General features: G+C 50.5%; 1 protein-coding gene across 12 annotated transcripts in view; it reads right to left on the bottom strand.

The window, feature by feature from the left end:
• Positions 1-2,539: 2,539 nt before the first annotated feature.
• Positions 2,540-18,135, bottom strand: part of Kmt2c (lysine methyltransferase 2C) — a 204,872-nt gene continuing 189,276 nt past the window's right edge. For 8 of the 12 annotated variants that reach the window (XM_048340506.1, XM_048340501.1, XM_048340504.1 and 5 more), the window contains 15 exons: positions 16,963-17,104; positions 16,690-16,837; positions 14,400-14,578; positions 14,152-14,288; positions 12,982-13,231; positions 11,708-11,847; positions 11,217-11,324; positions 8,831-9,950; positions 7,882-8,018; positions 6,495-6,637; positions 6,073-6,241; positions 4,908-5,024; positions 4,696-4,769; positions 3,814-3,922; positions 2,540-3,644 (listed from right to left, as the gene is read on the bottom strand). In XM_048340506.1, the coding sequence (XP_048196463.1) occupies positions 3,552-3,644; positions 3,814-3,922; positions 4,696-4,769; positions 4,908-5,024; positions 6,073-6,241; positions 6,495-6,637; positions 7,882-8,018; positions 8,831-9,950; positions 11,217-11,324; positions 11,708-11,847; positions 12,982-13,231; positions 14,152-14,288; positions 14,400-14,578; positions 16,690-16,837; positions 16,963-17,104 (3,066 nt within the window). In that variant the 3' untranslated portion in view covers positions 2,540-3,551. The remainder of the gene's footprint in view (positions 3,645-3,813; positions 3,923-4,695; positions 4,770-4,907; positions 5,025-6,072; positions 6,242-6,494; positions 6,638-7,881; positions 8,019-8,830; positions 9,951-11,216; positions 11,325-11,707; positions 11,848-12,981; positions 13,232-14,151; positions 14,289-14,399; positions 14,579-16,689; positions 16,838-16,962; positions 17,105-18,135) is intronic. The other 4 variants (XM_048340512.1, XM_048340503.1, XM_048340510.1 and 1 more) reach the window with 3 other exon arrangements.

Genomic DNA, 18,135 nt, shown 5'->3' on the forward strand with positions numbered 1-18,135 from the left:
GGCTCATACCTGTAATCCCAGGACGTAGAGACTGTCCAGTCCCAAGGCCAGCACAGGCACAAGGTTCAAAAGATGAAACTAAATGTTGTGTGCATCTGTAGTTGGAAAATCTCCAGCTACCTGGAAACAAACACATTTTGACTTGGGTCCAAAGAGGCTATTTTGGGGCTGGGAATATGGCTTAGTGTAGAGTGCTTACCTCGTCTCCATGAAGCCTTGGGTTCGATTCCTCAGGACCACATATATATAGAAAAGGCCAGAAGTGGCACTGTGGCTCAAGTGGTAGAGTGCTAGGCTTGAGCAAAAAGAAGCCAGGGACAGTGCTCAGGCCCTGATGTCAGTCAAGCCTCAGGACAGACAGACAGACAGACAGACAGACACACACACACACACACACACAAAGCTATTTTGCCAGGTACCATGTTTCATGCCCATAATACTAACTTACTCAAGAGGCTTAAATCTGAGGATTACAGTCTAAAGCTAGTCTAGACAGACAAATCAGGAGACACTTCTCCAATTAACCAGCAGCAATCTGGATCTGGAGGTGCGGCCTGCCTAAGCAAGCAAGCATGAGGCCCTGAGTTTAATTCTCAGTATCAACAATAACACCCATCCCCCAGTAAACCCACCGAATATCAACTAAACGGTGTGAGAAGATCCCTTACCCAGGATTAAGAATGGCGAGCTCATGCCTGGCATGAAAAAGGTAGAGAGCGAAAGCTCCTACTGTCTTGAGAATGCAGAACGGAAGACAGACAAGCTTCTTACTCGCATCCAGTCGCAGGAGTTGGGTGCGCACAAGCGGAACGGACATGGATGCTCACAACAGCTTTCTTATTGCCAAGTAAAGTAGAAGGAAACGCTTAGCAGAACTCAACATGGGGGGCAGGGGGTGCATGAAGTCAGATTGTCAAGCGAGGTCCAGTGTGCGTCTGCCCAGGCCTCCAGGATACCCAACTGTAGACATAAGCTGAGGGACTCGGTCCAGCCTCGTGACCCCGCCGAGCCACTTCCCACGGTGGGTGGGATCCCCTCACCCCATGTGAACTCGGGTGTGAGCGTCAGCGTGTAGACAGCTGCACTGCCCTGCACTCCACATCGTTTGATGGCTTTAACCACGTCACGGGGGGACCAACGGTCACCTGTCTGATGATGGCGTGCAACTTTCACATAAAGTACATGACAATTTTTCTTTAAGGAGGCATACAGTGCCTCCAAAAACGCATTCGCCGAGGAAACAAGGCCAGCAGGGCCGTGCTTACCTCTCGTGTGGGTCGGTGCGGAGCGGGGGTGGGGCATTTCCGCAGGAAGGTGATGGGTGGATGCATCGGGTACGCAGGACGCACGCAGGACGCACGTTCTTCACCGGCACCGCGTCACGTCCCGCCCAGTGTGTGTTTGGGGAATGGCTCGAGACGCTCCACACTGGGGTTTTACCCAGCTTGGGCTCCGGGAGTGTTCTGAGCATGCTCAAGCCCGCAGTGGGCTCCCTGCAAACCATGCTGCTGGAACTGGAGGTTTCCAGAACCGGAGCGTGGCTGGCGAGAAGCAAGCGCAGGAGACACCGGCTCCTCCTGCCCAGGACCGGGATGGAGACGATGACCAGGAATGACTGTTGGCAACATGCCGTGGTGACGCTCAGGCCGATGGCACCGCGCCACGCGCGTGGCAGGCCGAGTCCTCGTGTCCAGGGCACGGGCGGGCGGGCGAGCGGAGCATCTGTGTGGAGCCTCCCGAGGGGAACTGTGTCTGGTGACTAGGAGTCTCTGCAGACGCGGGGTCCTCCCGGGAAGGCGTGGGGGTGCGCACGGGGGCGGAGCGCACGTAGAGGCCTCTACTCTACTGGGGGGGGGGGGGGGTGCGAAGCCACGGGCGTCCAGGAAGGTATCGGCAGGCCCGGGAATTCCAAGCCCACACTAACAGAAGACACGAGGCAATGTTTATAGATGTAAAATATTTTATTTGTAAATGGTGATCTTCTAAATCTGTGTTCACAAATTCCAAAACCCATAACACTCTGTATACTTCAAAAAATTCAATTTTTGCCAACATTAGATACTATTATACAGAACAGAAACAACAAAACCCGGGAGGACAAATACTGGTAGGATGTCAGAATTTGTACAAGAGAAGAAAAATATCCAAGAAACAAATTTCATACAGCTATTTATCAAGAGAAAAATATATACAATTGATTTATTCTGTAAGATAAAAATACACCATGCCATGTACATTACAGGTTCCGAACCGCATCACCGGCTGTACCGACAGCTCACAGAAGTCTTCATTTCCTACTTAGCCCGTGACGTGGCAGGACCAGGATCTTTAAAGTACAAAATAAAAAGCTAACCTGGTTCAAAATGCTGATTAAATTTCTACAAGCAAACACAAAACAGTGTTTTTATTAAAGAAATGTAAACAAACAGTTCATACAAACACATTTTAAAATTACATCTTCGAAAAACCCTATTGCCGGAGTCCTGCAGCTGTGAGCACAATTGCTTCTCTCTCTCTCTTTTTTTTTTTTTCTTTTTTCAAATTTTTGTGTTAAATAGAAGGCTAAGGAGTTAGGTTAAATTCCTGCTACATGATTCTAGTATGTTTATGTGATTCTTTGTGGTCTAGTCAAAACTACTTCTGCTGAAAAAAAGCTCAGCCTCCATTGGGTGTTTTAACAGTTATTCACAGTTATCACAAATTGTAAGCACAAAAAAACCTGACTGAAGTAGGGATGCAACAATATAATATGAAAAAATTAGTTGAAATTACCAAAACACCTAGAAAAGTTGTAGTCATAGCATTCGCTTTGTTGTGTCAGAAGTTAGGTGTAGAAAACAATTAAGTACAAGAGACATGGTTTGCAAAAAACCCAAACACTAGGGTGAACTTTTGGTTGTTACATAGTTGTAATGGCGTATTTAATCACACGGAATTATATTGTAACATCCCTATGACATTTTATAAGCACCGAGCTGCTGCGGAGCCTGGAGCATTTGGTCAATAACTATTTTTATACTGTATTTTTTTTTCTCAAAATATTTACACGTTTGTACAAAGTAACAGGGTTTGTTAGTTCTGCAGGTAACAGCAGCAGCTTGGCTTTCTTCTAACTTTTTATTTAAAAATAGCTTCATTCACTTATTCAATAATAAATACAAAAAGTTTCTCTTATTTTACAGAAATCAAAAACTACAATAAACTGACTCATGGAATCAAGTATTTAAATGTATTTAGTGCAAGTTATTACCCCTTAGCTCTAGCCCTAAGGAAGCCATCTCGGTACATTCCTTCATCAGAGGCGTCCGGTCCCGCCTACATTCAGGGGGGGCCCTGCCGGCGGCGGGGAGCCCCGGGAAGTCAGAGTTCTCCTCGGTGAGACGGACGAACAACACGAAGGACACACACGACACACACGGAAAGCGACGGGGCCCGCCCGCGGGGCACGGGGGGCGAGGACGGGGGGAGGGAAAACCAAAAGTGCTGGCCCCCGCGCGGGCCCCAGGCCGGGGGGGGGGGGGTGGGGGGGGGCGCCGGGCGGGCGGGCGGCGTCAGTTCATCCACTTGCGGCAGTTGACGGCCCCGCAGTGGCACGGGATCTTGTGCTGGTCGTCCTCGAAGTCGAACTTGTAGTCGTAGCAGAGCTGCCCGGGCAGAGACACGTGAGACGGGGCGCCACCCCGGGACCCCACCCCCTGCGGCTGCCCCTGGGCCCCCCACCTCTTCTCCAGGGGGAGGGCTCCCCCCAATGCAGACATGGGACCCGCACGCAGGAAAGAACGGCCGCGCGCCGCACCCACACGCGCCCCTCACCTCTTCGCCTTTCTGGATTCGCCGGTTGGAGCTGATGATGATCTTGTGTCCTCGCTCGAAAGTGACCACCTCAGCCACGCAGTTAGGGGCACAGGAATGGTTGATGTACCTGCGAGCCACGCCACAAAGCCACGGGTGAAAAGACTGCCAGAAAAGCTCCCCACGCCTTCCCGTCACCGCGGAGACGCTCTGCTCACTGCAGCGCTGCCTGTCACCTAACCCAACGCGTGTGACGCCAACTCCCGCTACAAACCCCTCAGAACGCCCGCGCTGCCCGCCGGGCACAGCGGCGGAGCCCACCACCCCGGGGCTTAGGCGGCGGGGGGAGGGAACGGGGCTCCCGGCGAGCATCCGTTCGGAGGGAACGGGACGGCGTGGGAAACCCTGCCCCTCGGAGGCACCCGGGACGCCGCCTCGGACTCCTGCGACTCGAGGGACAGAGACGGGGGAGTCACGCTCAAGGCCAGAAGCCTCGCTCTCGGAGCGGCAGCCAGGCGCGGCGGGCCCCACCCGCCATCCTCCCGGCGACCGGGGAGGGAGAGGCGGGCCCTGGGCAGAGCCTAACACCCCATCTGGAAAACCAAGCCCGAGGGGAAGAGGGGCGTGCGTGGCTCGGGCGGGAGAACGGCTGCGGAGAAAGCACGAGGCCCCCAGTTAGACCCCAGTACCCGCGGGGACGAGGGGGCAAGGACAACACGCACACACGCACACGCACGCACACGCACTCAGGCACTCGCGTGAACCTGCAGCTGCCGCCAGTCTCGTGAACACGTCCCCAGCTGCCCACCCTCCCCCTCTTCTCGAACTCAGGACCAAGCACTCTCGTTGCCGCTTCCACAAGAGCTCCAGCCCCCTCCCCAGCCCCCCTCCCCCGCCCCTCACCTGGCAGGCCCTCCCGTGAGGGTGGCGTCGATGACGTGGTCATTGTCCATGCGGAACATGTACACGCCGCGATTCTACGAGAAGGGAGGCAGCGTGAGCGCTGGGCCGGCCTCGTGCCCGGGGCCCTCCGCGCGGTGTCGCCAGCCAGGAGAGGGAGGGCGGCCCCGGGGGAGGGCGGCGGTCAGCGTGCGCGGGGCGGGGCCCAGGCCTACCTGGGACTCGTAGAGTTTCTCCTTCCTGTTGGCCACTTCGTTCCGAATGATGGTGCCGATGTACTCGATCACCATGGTGTGCTTCTCGATGTCTCTAGCAGCGTACAGGCCCAGCCCCTGCGGGGAGAAGGCGCCGGTCTCCCGTCCGTCCCCCCCGCCCCTCACACGCGCTTCCCGCGCTCCCCCGACAGCCAGGACTTAAGAGCCACCTGGACTCCCATCTTCAATTGAGCGTTATTTCCTGAAATTCAGAACTCGGGCAGTATCACTCCCGAGACAAGGAATGCCACCGGCACCGTGTGTCTTCCACTCAATTCGTAACGCTGTCTCCCCTGAGGAGCAAGGTGCCCAGGAAGCCCAAAGGCCCTTGTGAGGGGCTCCCTGGGAGGAAGATCCAGCGGCCCCCCGGGGGCCAGGGAGGGTCTCATGCTTTGTGTCTTCACTAGCCTTGGGCCGGGACCCTCTTAAGGGACTGGGATTTCAAGTCTGCCATGGAGGAGAAGAGAGGGGCAACCAGCCAATTTCAGGGTGCCTGGGGGGGTGGGGCTCCCAAGGACGGCTAAAGCCGTGACACATCTCAGGAACACGAGGAGCGTGGAGGACAGGCGGGCCGGAGAAGCAGGGACGGGATACGTTCTCCACGTGAGAACTTGCAATGCCACTCTGGGAAGTCATAAGGAGGGCAGTCCAGCTCTGTAGCCTGACATTCAGCCTAGCAGAGGTGTCATTTCACGCGCTTACACCGTGGCGAGCTCTATCTGGAGACACTCTACTATTTATCAAAAGTGTGACGCGATCTGGGGAAAAGGCAGCCTCTGAAGGATGAGGTGGCTTCCCAAACGGGGGTGCCCTGTGCACATATTTTCGTTTGTAGTTTTCCAAGTGCTCTGTGGCGTGCTCTCTGTGGGGGGACACCTGCACCAGGTCCATCAGTGTTCAAACGGACGAGACTAAACATGACTTTGAAAACAGGATTCTGGGGCTCGGGATGTAGCTCAGTGGTAAAGCTCTTACACAAGGCTCTAGCATCATAATAAAACATTGAAAACACGTTTCCAGACAAAGTGGACAAGATTCTATCTCTGCAGCCACGTGGATTACGTGGATACGAAGACCTGGAGATCCCCTTCTCCTCCTCCCTTTCCTGAACCCAAAATCAAGTCACCTGGATCCGAGACCGGGCCAGATAGACATTGGATTTCCATTCGGTCTTCATTCTCCGGTACTGAGAGGACTTGGAGTGGACGAACTGCTTACTGTAGGGCGCGTTCAGCTCTCCGGTGACTGTGCTCTGGAAGGACTTGGAGGTGCTGGTGCTGTTCAAGGTGTGAGGCCTGCAGATCACGGCGTAGCAACAGAAAAGCAAAGCCAACACTGAAGACACCTCTGAGGGCACCAGAGCCGGGCCGCTTCACTGACAGAAACACACGGCAAGTTGCCTAGCAGAGACACAGGGCGCACCCCCTCAGGGCGGCCCGACACAGCCAGAGACAGCAGGGTTTGTAAGCAGCAGACACGTCAAGCACAGAGACCACTAGCCACGCCTAGAAACCCTGGGCTGTACTAGGTGAAGTTAAAACAAAATACCTTAACACAAACCTCTTGACATGGGCACTCATTTTAGGTTCTGAGCGGGCACAACCTGTGGGGTTAACGGCAAGAGGAAGCTCCATGAGAGGATTGCGGCCGTACCGGAAGCTGTAGTTCTCACACGCCTCAACCCCGGGCAGCTGCAAGGAAGCAAAGGCACGCGGCGTAACTCGGGGGCCCCAGAGCCACCCCGCACCGCCTCCAGCTGGCCAAGGATGGCTAAGAGGGAAATAAGTAAGTTGGGAACGATGTTTCCAGTCATGAAACGGACTTTTATTTAACACAGCTCATCAAGCCACCCTCAGATCTATCTGCTCGGGGTATGCAAGTTCCATTTCAAAGCAGAACTTGGGAGAGCCAGGTAGACGCTCCTTGAGGAAAAAGACTCATGCCAACGGCAGCCACACCAAGCAAAGCGTGTGTGTGTGTGTGTGTGTGTGTGTGTGTGTGTGTGTGTGTGTGTGTGTGTGTGTGTGTGTGTGTGTGATTGCAACAGGCACGGGTGGTTTAGTGAGTCACGTAATGGCCGACTTCCATCCGGCATTTTAAAATTGGGCATTATTAGCCGTCTGAGCCGGGGACACGGCTCAAGTGGTGGAACAACTGCGTAACAGGTACAAAGTCCTGCGTTCAAGCTCAATGCTAAGAGAAAAAAGAAAAGTTAAGAACCATTTAGCTGTTTTACTTTCTTGGTCGTTTTCCACCGCTTTCAGACGTGACCATGGTATGAGGGATGACTCCCAATGTCTGGGACTGCGGAGTAACCAAGGGCTTATTTGGGGAATGGCTTGCTGGAACATACTTCTTGGGAGCTGGATTCCCGCATGGTCACAGAGGACATCATTGCTTGGGCAGGGCGCCCTCCATGCCACGCAAGGCTTACTGTCAGGGCCGCGGAGGCTTTCCTCCTCCAAAACCCCAAACCAGAACCCAACAAGGCTGCTTCCGTTCCGGACGAGAACGCTTCTTAACCACGCGACGCTGCCGAGTACCGTGTAGCCATGGCTCGGACTGGTTGCTTAGCTTAGCGCTTCCTGACAGAGGTCACGGGGAGCCTGCGCCACTCAGCGAGGAGGGCAGGAGGGCACCAGCAGGACCCCCTTGGACTCGGCCGTGCCCGGCACGGCAGAGGCCGAGGGGAAGGTGGGCTCGCGCCCGTCTGGAACAGACGAGGTGGCCAGGGCCTGGGTCCCGCGGCCTGGCTGGCCTCCGGCTTCAGGAGCCAGGAGGAGTGCTGGCTGCCCCTCGCAGTGACCAGGCACCTGGGCCTCCTCTCCTCAGAGAGCGCGCGGGACAGTCCCGAGGCAAGGCCGTGCTCTGAAAAGCGTGTGGCAAAGCGGCCCCGCGGGATCCCGGAGCCACAGCGGGTGGGAGAGACACTCACTGATTCCGCTATGCGCGCCACGGCAGAGACGGTCAAGCCGAACAGGTCTTCTCCTTTCAAGTAGGCGGGGAAAAGCTGCAGCATTTCCGACTTTTTCCTCACACTCGCCACGGGCTCCAAAATCTTATCCCAAACACCTACATGTGGACGAGAAAGTATTTTTCATAATCAAGTTGCCTTTGAGTAGAAAACTGTACTTCCCACCTTCCCAACGGAACCTGCTGGGCAGCAGCTTAACAAACTTGCCTAGGAAATGGCAGCGACTTAAAGAGTTAAATCATTTTCACGTTGATTAGATAATATCATTGGTTTTAAAACAACAAGCCCGATTGGTGCCATCTGCAGAATACTCCTTCCCTCCCTGAATCGAACGAAAATGCGAAACTGCTGATGTCTTTGGAAATACCTTTGAGCGTTTCACACTGTATACAGGAGAACTACGAAAAGCTTACAAAGCACCTCCCGATCGTGCCCGTGTCAACCAAAGTGACGACGCAGACCTGACCCGGAGTCAAGTGAAATGCCGCAACTCCGTTCTCTGATACGCCTGACAGGAGACAGCACGCCCCCCCCCCCCCCCACGACACCACAGACATGCACAACGCCACACGCCTCCCATAATACCACGCCACCCGGTCCCGACGACCTAACAAGCTCCTCCCCACCACACGCCTCGCGACACCACACACTGTACACATGGCTCCTGCCCTGGCACACCCTTCAATCGTGAGAGACTACAGACTGCTCACTTATTGCACAGCTCTTATACTGCATCCCATGTTTACTTATGAAAACACTTAGGAAACCTTCTAGCACGGAACAGGATGTGAAAACACAAAGTGGGTAAAAAAATCAGTACTCGGCAATGAAAAATAGCTAGGGAACCCGAGAACAAGCGAGGACATGCTCGTTCATTAAACTAACGGCAGCCTCTGGTCAGCAGAGTTACCTTTGGGCGAGGCGTCGCTCAAGACCAGGTCTTCATGGCCCTGCTCCACGATCCTGATGACGAACACCGGGCGTCCGTCCTTCTCCTCGATGGAGCAGAGGTAACGGCAGCGCCGGTTGGCGTAGCGCGTGCTCCAGTAGAGCCGACTGGCTTCGTAGCCCACGGGGAAGAGCGCTTTGGGAGAGTGGAACGCCTGCATCTGCTGGGGAAGCAGCTGGCCGATGGCGTGGAAGATGAGGCTTCCCACGCGGAACGTGTGGTCCCGCTCCCCGCGCTGCACGATGCTGGCGATCTGCCGCACCTCGTCGCGCTGCACGTAGACCCTTCTGAAGACGGCAAAGTAGCTCAGCTCTTGTTCGTGGATTCCCTTTGGTTTGTGCATGGGGCAAAGCATCGTTTTGTCCTTGAAAAACATGCATTGTGCTTTAATGGCGCAAGTAAAGTGATAGATGTTGGTGCATCGAAACCGGTGACACCCACTGGTGGCGCCCGTCTTATGACAGAAGACGCATTTCATCTGCAGGCCTCGTCTCAGGGCGAGTTCGACATTGATTAAGGCACCAGCCTGAGTCTCATAGACCTCTGTGGACCACAGAGCACAGTTCAAGTGGACCCACAGGTCCAGGTCCAGGTTGAGCAGCCTCGCTGGTCCATCCGTGACTCCATCACCTTCTTCGTGACAGAAGCAACACTTGCGGTAGTCTTTAGGCACAGGATCGGGTTTGAGAGAAGTGCCCAGTTTCCTCAGAAACTCATCGATTTCATCCTCACACGGCGGTTTAAACGTGCCCTTGGGGATTACAATATGGATGCTCCATTTCTTCCACTTCATTCCTCTCCACTTCTTGTGGAGGGGCCTACAATCTTCAAACCCGCCGTGGACAGTCCTCAGCCGAGGCTTCAACTTGACCGTGACCTTGAGCTCATCCGGCTTCGCCTCCACCTTGGCTGCCTCAAAGGCAGGAGGGAACGTGATGGGAGGCGACGGAGGCGGGGAAGCTTTATCCTGGAACTTGGGGAGACAGTGCACGTCCAAAGTGGAGATGTTGTTGCTGTACTGGTGAAACGCCTTGGAGGGCATCTCTCTCAGAGGTGACTGTGGTAGTGAAGGGATGGGCTCCTGGGAGGCAGAAGGAAACCATGAAGACATGGACACATGCTAAAGCAACTTCTGTCAGAGGCGTGCAGGTCAGCCCTGAGCCTCTAACGGTGCTCAGGCAAACCTAAGTCAAGTGGTAGGGGACTGCCCTCCCATTTTTCTTCTCCAAAATCACCACCTAAAGAATGATGGCCTTTTGTGAACACCCTCCCCCATCTGACTTATGAAGCCAGAATCACCAATGCTGTCAGCAAAGATAGCTCATTGTGCTCGGACTTGAGCAGCGGCGTCTGCTAAGTGCTCATCCCATGTCCGGAACACTCTGGGGCCCCTGATCTTGGGCTCCGTGCTACAGCTGGTGTGAATTCGAGAGAGGGGAAAGGTGCTCCCTGTCATAAAACCACACCCTCTCCTCTGTGCACACGCCATCATTTTAATACAAGTGTAAAACATAGATGTTTCAAATAAAATCCAGACCAGGCTACTACTTCCACTGAGCCTGGTGAGACCCACTCTTCCACTTGCCCAAGCCAATACATTCTAATTAAAATTCTAAATCTGACGGGGGGAAAATGAGGGAGGAGGTAATAAGTTGAACAAGAAATGTACTCACTGCCTTACATATGAAACTATAAACCCTCTGTACTTCATTTTGACAATAAAGAAAAAAACAACAACTACTAAATCCAATTGTTCGACAGCTGAGATTCTGCTATAACTGCCAACTGCTGTCTGCTCAAAAGTAAGTCTCCAGACTATTCCTTTGTGAAAGACACACTTGTCTGCAAGGAAGAATGATGACTGGTTGTATTACTTACAAGAACAACATTGGCTTCGAAGCCTACAATTAAAAATAATACATCAATTGCATCAACTACATAGATAGATGCACTTAATTTGTGCAAGAAAAAGTAGCTTGCTATGTATAAAATGCTTTCACAGTGCACCAATAGTTAAATTTTATTTTCGTGAGGTTCTCACACAGTTTTCCTGCTCATAAAAATAAAAAATCAATGGAACATACTTTCAGAGCTTAATTATTTGTAATTAGTGAAACACAAGATTTCAGTATTTAGTACTTTATTTAAACTTAAAAAACGTAATTTATGCCCGTCCACTTTCGTCTTTTAGTTTCAAGGCTACTTCAGGCCTCTATCAACCTGATTAGCTTTTCTGCATGGGAACTTTATCCTTATGGAGGGAGACATCATTTTGATCTCTACTGTGCGCCCACAACACAGAAATCTTTCATTACATATTGCGTAGTGAGAGTGGCCCTAACTTTACCTTGCTCTCTGGGTTTTTCCCATGTGTGGTGGATGAATAAAGAATAAAGCAGTTATTACTACAAAATACAATGTCCTTTTCCATTCTCCTGATACTCTCTCGGGAATCCTGAAAAACAAAGAGGAATGTATGGAGATCACCACAAGCCAGAACTTCACACAGGAGCCACGCAGCTGACAGCCACGGATACACAAAATCCAGAGTGGCTTTCTAGCTTAAATGTAATCATTCTGCCACAGAGGAAAAAAAAAATCGTACAAACCACAATGCCCATATTCCACTCTTTTATTCATCACTAATAATTTAACAGTGGGCTGTAAACCATTTGACCTGCCTAATATATACTGGGTGCTACACCCGGAAAGTGCCACCTCCCCCCGCCTCCCCCCCCCTCAGTGTGCCATGAGGGGACTCCTCCCTCCCACAGGAGCAGTGGCTGCCAAGCTCACTTCCTCTGGGTGAGGGGCAGGGCCACAGGAATAATAAAGTACCTTGTTTGCAAAGGTTAGGTCCTTGAAAGACTTCCGCACCCCACTTCCAAGAATAACCACCTTGCAATGACAGCACCACTGTGGCCTGAGCACTCCGCTTTCCGTGACACCATGACTAGAATCCTTATATCCAGAAAGACCTACAGGCAACCAATATTTGTTAGTAATTAAAAATGACCAAGGACACAGGTTGTATGTACATGGTATAAAGTTATGCTTTAGCAACAGATTACAACATGGGTCATTAATGTTCTTATAAAAATCTTATCCAGTAAGCAATGGTTACATGGCATCTATTATGTGATACTGGAGCACAAATAAAGAAAAATGCCTTTTCTCAAACAGCTGAAAAATAAGTGCTAGGATGAAAGAATCGAACAAACCCAAGTCACCAGGACAGATGAATATCCATTCAGAGAGCACAGTGAGCAGGGAGATTCCCGCTGACTAAGGAGTTACGATGATACGAAAATGTTCCACAGGAGAAGAGAAATGTATACAAGAGACTAAGTGTGACTCAGCACCAAGGGAAGTGTACGTGAGGACCCGCGGAGTGGAAGGCTCCAGGTCTACCGGTCAAGCATCACGCAGCTGGAGATGAAGAAGGCAGAAAGGGCCAAAACCCATGAGTGACAAGAGCAGGTGGAGTCTGAGTTCCAGACCCCGACACGGACAATGTAGAGAGAGTGCAGAGAGAAGAGCTGAGGAGCCGACAGAGTCTAGTAGAAGGTACTGTGAGGATAGAAGCCTCGGGAAACGGTTGAGCAGGAGGGTGGTGAGGAAGCACTCCGTGAGATGCTGGCGAGAAAGGAAGCCACGTCACCCTGGGCCTGAGCAAGGTGTGCTGCTTGTGACAGAAGGGAGCACAAGTGCCCTGTGTACAGAGGCAAGCAGAATGGGAGACAGAGCAGAGGGGAACAGGAAAGCGCAGCACAAGCTAGGTCGCGGCCTCGTGTCCTCTGCACGGAGCAGACAGACGTTAGCACGAGAGGTTGGCGAAGAACAGAAGCTGCTGGAGGGGCAGCAGGTCACTGCGAGGAGCCTGCACAGAGGGCCGCGCTCCACCCTGTCAGGTTGACCATTTCATGTCATACGGGAAAGTATGGAAGGTCACATCACCACAGGGAACAGAAAACCAGGAGAAGGTTGATTTACCAAGGACTACACACCCACATTGTCTAACGCTTGTTAAAAAATTAGAGATTTAAACAAGAATAAGCTTAACTTTTGAATCAAGAATGGATTTGGGGTTAACAAAAAGCTCACTAGCTCACCATTGCTTGTTGGAGGAAATGGTACATTAGGCTGCTTCAGCCGGTAAGAGCTTGCTAATCTGGGAGGATTTGCAGATCCTGGTGGAGGCCCGCGAAGAAGTAACTGCTGTCGATACTCCAAACCTGGGTTTACTCTGTGGCTATTGATCAAACCCATGGATGGAACATCTGGAGCACTACTAACCTCATAGCTGTTAGGAATTCGGACGTGGAGAAGATCAGAAAACGCAGCCACAACACTGCTAATGTTCTAAAACAAAATACGAACACCGTGTTACCCACTCAGAAAGCAAACTCAGCCATATAAAATAGAAATACATGCTTACAGCACACATGTAATACACTACTACTACATGGCTAGCTACATAACGTGTACAGAGTAATCAAAATCTAACAATTTCAATTTGAGGAACCTCAGGAAAAGATTGCTTGAATGGGCCATATCCAAATAAAACCTTCATCAACAGAAATCCCGAGACAAGGATTCCATGTAGTCTTAAGTGTCTGGCACACAGCAAGGAGCAGGCCCTGGGCCCTCAGCAGCGCTCACTGAAGAAGGCTCGCCTGGCAACCATCTCCAATGGCCCCAAACACGCAGCCAAACAACCCCAATGCCACTGTGTGGAGGCTGGGTGCCAGGAAAATGTCTTCACAAAATTCAGAGTCAAAAACGCTTTCAAGTCCTCAGTAAATCACTCCTGTTGCAAGCAGATGCTACACCCAAAGAACAATTCTATTGCTTCTCTAAAACGTTTACTGCCTATAACCTTCTTTCTCGGCAGAAAGTGTCCTACGGCATCAGCAGGTACGCTGAGCTTTCCTCCTGGGCAGGGGAGGGTCTAGCCAGCCAGTCACGCAAAGGCTGGGGAAATCCCTTGTACATCACAGGACAGACATGAACGCAGGCTTCTCGTCAGCTGCCGGCAGCCTTCTGCCTCTAGAGATAATTTGGTATGGCCAACAAATTATGTTACAAATACTCAAGTGGTTCTTGGCAAATGTTTCCCAGGCCTCCCAGAACTCAACTTCCTCACTTCAGCTGAACTTAACCGCACGCCTAATGACAGCAGTCTACATGTCTAATGTGACTCCTCAGCAACTAGGCAAGCCACTGATAGACCTTTGGCAATAGGGGCCATCCACAGCATTAAGAAGTTCTTTTATTCTTACCTCAGCAGCTGTAGGATGCAGGGTAATTGCTACAGATATAAGACCTGATCTGGGACCATTTGGGGATGAACCAAAAGGTGATGTAAAAAATAAAGTGCCTGGCTCAGTTTTGATGTCATTCCTTCTTGATTCTGAACCTTCAGAATAGAGCAGAACAGAAGAGAATATTAGTGACTTTTCAGGATCAGAGCGTTTTCATTAGAAAAATCTGCAGCCTGTGATGAAACAATGAGACTAAGTGTCCTTACTTTTCCCAGCGATGCTAGGGAGGATGGGGATGATGGGGGAGGGCACGGGCTCCGGAGGCTCCTCTTTGACCTGAGACAGATCCGGGTACCTGCTCACCTCCACCCCAACCACACTCTCCGGAGAGGAGGAGGGCACAAAGCTGTCGGGAGTGTCGCGGTCGCCACAGTGATCCTGTATCCTGAAACACGAACACACACCTCAGCTCTGCGTGCAAACATCACAGGGCTTTCTGCACCAGTCCCCCCGAGGACCACCACAAGGACACTCCCGCGAATCAATCAGTTCAGGGTCAAATAAGGAGCAGCACAGAAAAAAAATTTTAGTAAACAGGTTTAGCAATAGAATAATGGAAATGGGGCTGGGGACATGGCCTAGTGGCCAGAGTGCTTGTCTTGTATACACATGAGGCCCTGGGTTCGATTCCCCAGCACCACATATACAGAAAACGGCCAGAGGTGGCGCTGTGGCTCAGGTGGCAGAGTGCTAGCCTTGAGCAAGAAGAAGCCAGGGACAGCGCTCAGGCCCTGAGTCCAAGCCCCAGGACTGGCAAAAAAAAAAAAAAAAAAAAAAAAAGGATATGGTCTGGCCACTTCCTTCTAACCAAAGCTCTAGCACTGAAGCTTCAAGAGCTGCCCAAGAGGGAGATGTTGAGAATAGGAAGAGCACGAACACCTTTGCAGCACCAGAGGTGGCTGAGACCGAGGAGAGCCTCAATACAGCCCCAGGTCACCCCCGCAGGGCACTGGCTAGTGCTGCTGCTTATACTGGTGGTAAAGGGGAGAAAGAATTGCCACGGTGGCTTAGAGACACCAGTTTTCCGTAACTGATAAAGGAAGGGGAAAAAAGAATGTTCTCTGTCGCCTGGTCCAAGGCTCAAGCGTACCAGAGAAACGGTGAGATGCCAGGCTAAGAGATGCAGAACATTCTGCATCTGCCGCCTCTTAGCCCTCCCACTTATGGTGAGCAAGGGCCACGGAAGGCTTCCTGACAGTCATGTGTGCCCGGGGATGAAAAGGGTCCCTGTGCTTCATCATAAAGCATGCACACCTGCCCTTTACAGCTGCTGAAAAGAGCACGGAGCACATTGGAGATTCCTGGCAGCAAGGTGGAGGAGAAAGGTGATGCAGATTACAAACACGCACCAAGTACTCTTTATTTTATTTTTTTGCCAGTCCTGGGGCTTGAACTCGGGGCCTGAGCACTGTCCCTGGCTTCTTTTTGCCCAAGACTAGCACTCTGCCATCTTGAGCCACAGCGCCATTTCCAGCCGTTTTCTATATATGTGGTGCTGAGGAATCAAACCCAGGGCCTCATGTATAGGAGGCGAGCTCTCTACCGCTAAGCCACATTCCCAGCCCTGTATTCTTCTCTTTAATCTAAAATTTTCTCATTAATAAAATAATGGATTTAAGATTAAATGGATGTCTCATCAAATAGAGAGGTGATTCTCTTTTCTACCTCCCAGCCCTTTTTCTAAGTAGGTTCGTTGTACTGTGGCTCAAGAGGCACAGTGCCTGCCTAGCAAGTTTGAGGCCTTGAGTTCAAATCACTAGTACTGCCTAAAATAATTTAGAAATACAAATTTTCAAGGGACGAGATAAGAATTTGAAAAAGTATATATGGATTCCCTAGATCTAAGCAGTCAGTGATTATTTAAGAGAATTCAATGCTCCAAAATCAGAATCTTGAGGACAAAGAGTGAGTATAAACTGGTTCTAAACACTCCATAGCACAGGCCACATACCCTCCATAGTAAGACTTCCTTGGTGCCAGACTGCTAAGAACGTAGGAAGGACAATTCTAAAATGCTTTGCTTGGGGATTTTCCATTGCCCTATTATTGATAAGACTTTTTTTTTTTAAAAATGCACAAAGTAAAAGTTGGCGCTGGTGGCTCACACCTGAAATCCTAGCTACTCAGGAGGCTGAGATCTGGGGATCATGGTTCAAAGCCAGCCAAGGCAGAAAAGACCATGAGAGTCTTATCTCCAATGAACCGCTCAGAAAACTGGAAGCGGTGCTGTGGCTCTACTGGCGGGGCACTATCTTTGAGCTGAAGAGTTCAGGGACAGTGCCCAGGACTAGCGTTCAAGCCCCACAACAGACCCTCTCCCCCTAAAAAGCACAAAATAATTGTATTTAACAGTAACAATAGATTACAAACTATACTCTCTAGAATATTAACCACCCAATTTTACCATCCACATGTTTACATGTTCTTCCTACACATGCTAAGATAATTTTAAGATGGAAATAAACAAAAGTCTTTGGAGAAGGAAGTGACGTCTACCTTAATTCTTCCTGGTTGTTATGAGGTGGTGTTGGAAGGGAGGCTGGAACATCGACTGTCTTTGGGCCTTGAGCAATAGCTCGGGCCAGCAAGTCGTCCTGTGGCCTAAATGGCAGTTGAAAAGGCTTTGGGCCAAGGGTTTTGGTAACTGTGAAAGCAAACACAGAATTATAACTTGGTCAAAGCTAACATGGAGGTAGAAGTTTACAGTTCTACTGACATTTCACCAAACACATTTCTCGAAGGTGTAAAGTGTAGAGGCTACAATCATACCTTCACGGCTCACCAGAACTCCAGCTTTTCCTGCAAGTTCTTCAGTTGTCGCAAAACCATTTGCCATCTTCTGACAAGCCATAGGAGGTGGTGTAGGAGGAAGAGAGGCAGGGGGTGTTGGAGGATTACTTAAGTTATTCTGCTGCAGGAGACCAAAAAATTTTAAATTATATGCTACTGAGCAAATATGCAAGGATCTTGCTAAGACCTAGTTCTGTGAATTTTTAGCACACAGAAACAAGGCAGAATTACGGGGAAACAACCAGGAAGAATTAAGGCAGATATTTTATTTCTCCAAATAGCTTTTAGTTATTTCAATTTTAAAATACATACATGTAGAAGGCCAGGAGGTCTTCAGTAGAACTGGGCATATTACTAACTACTCATTTCCATTATTCTTGTCTTTATTTTATGTAACTCTTTTCAAGTCCATATTTACAACTAGTGAAAGGCAGCATTAAAACTGAATCAATAAATTTCTTTTAAATCCCTTTATTCAATTTTAAGATATGCCCTAGTTCTATTTAAAACAACAACAACTACAGAACATGGAGTCTTAAGCTTGTAACTGCAATTCACATCTCAGATATTAGAATTTGGATTGTCTGGAATCTCCAGAGGAAGCAAAACCAAACCAAGCCAAAACAGTAAGAGGGGAGTAGTGTGAGCTCATGTCTGTCATCCCAAACTCCATAGGTAGACTGTGGTTCCAGGCCAGCCTGGATGGAAAAGTCCATGAGATCCCATCTCTATGGAAGGAAGCTGGATGCGGTGGCATGCTCCTGAGGTCCCAACAAGGACCAGAAGCCTGGTCTCTGGGATTGAGTGGGCCCTAGTGGGAAGTGTGACCCTATTTAAAAAATAACCAGGGAAAAGGAGGGCAGGAGGTGTGGCTAGCCTAGCACACATGAGGCCCTGAGTTCAAAGCCTAGTACCACCCCCTAAAAAAAGAAAAGGAATACAAGTGAGAGCATAGTTTCTTCTCAAATACTTTTTCCAGCCTTACATTTGTCACCAATTTCTCACCTACGCTTTAGTCTCCCAAGGAATGTTGGAGTCTACCAATAAGACCACTCAAGTCAAGGGCAAGTACAGGACTTTGTGAGGATAACCAAGTGAGTGGAAGAAGAGCTGGCTCCAAGAGGAGTTCTAACTGAAGAGCAGCCAAGGACA

This window comes from Perognathus longimembris, chromosome 2 (genome assembly GCF_023159225.1).
Source record: "Perognathus longimembris pacificus isolate PPM17 chromosome 2, ASM2315922v1, whole genome shotgun sequence".
Lineage (NCBI taxonomy): Eukaryota > Metazoa > Chordata > Mammalia > Rodentia > Heteromyidae > Perognathus > Perognathus longimembris.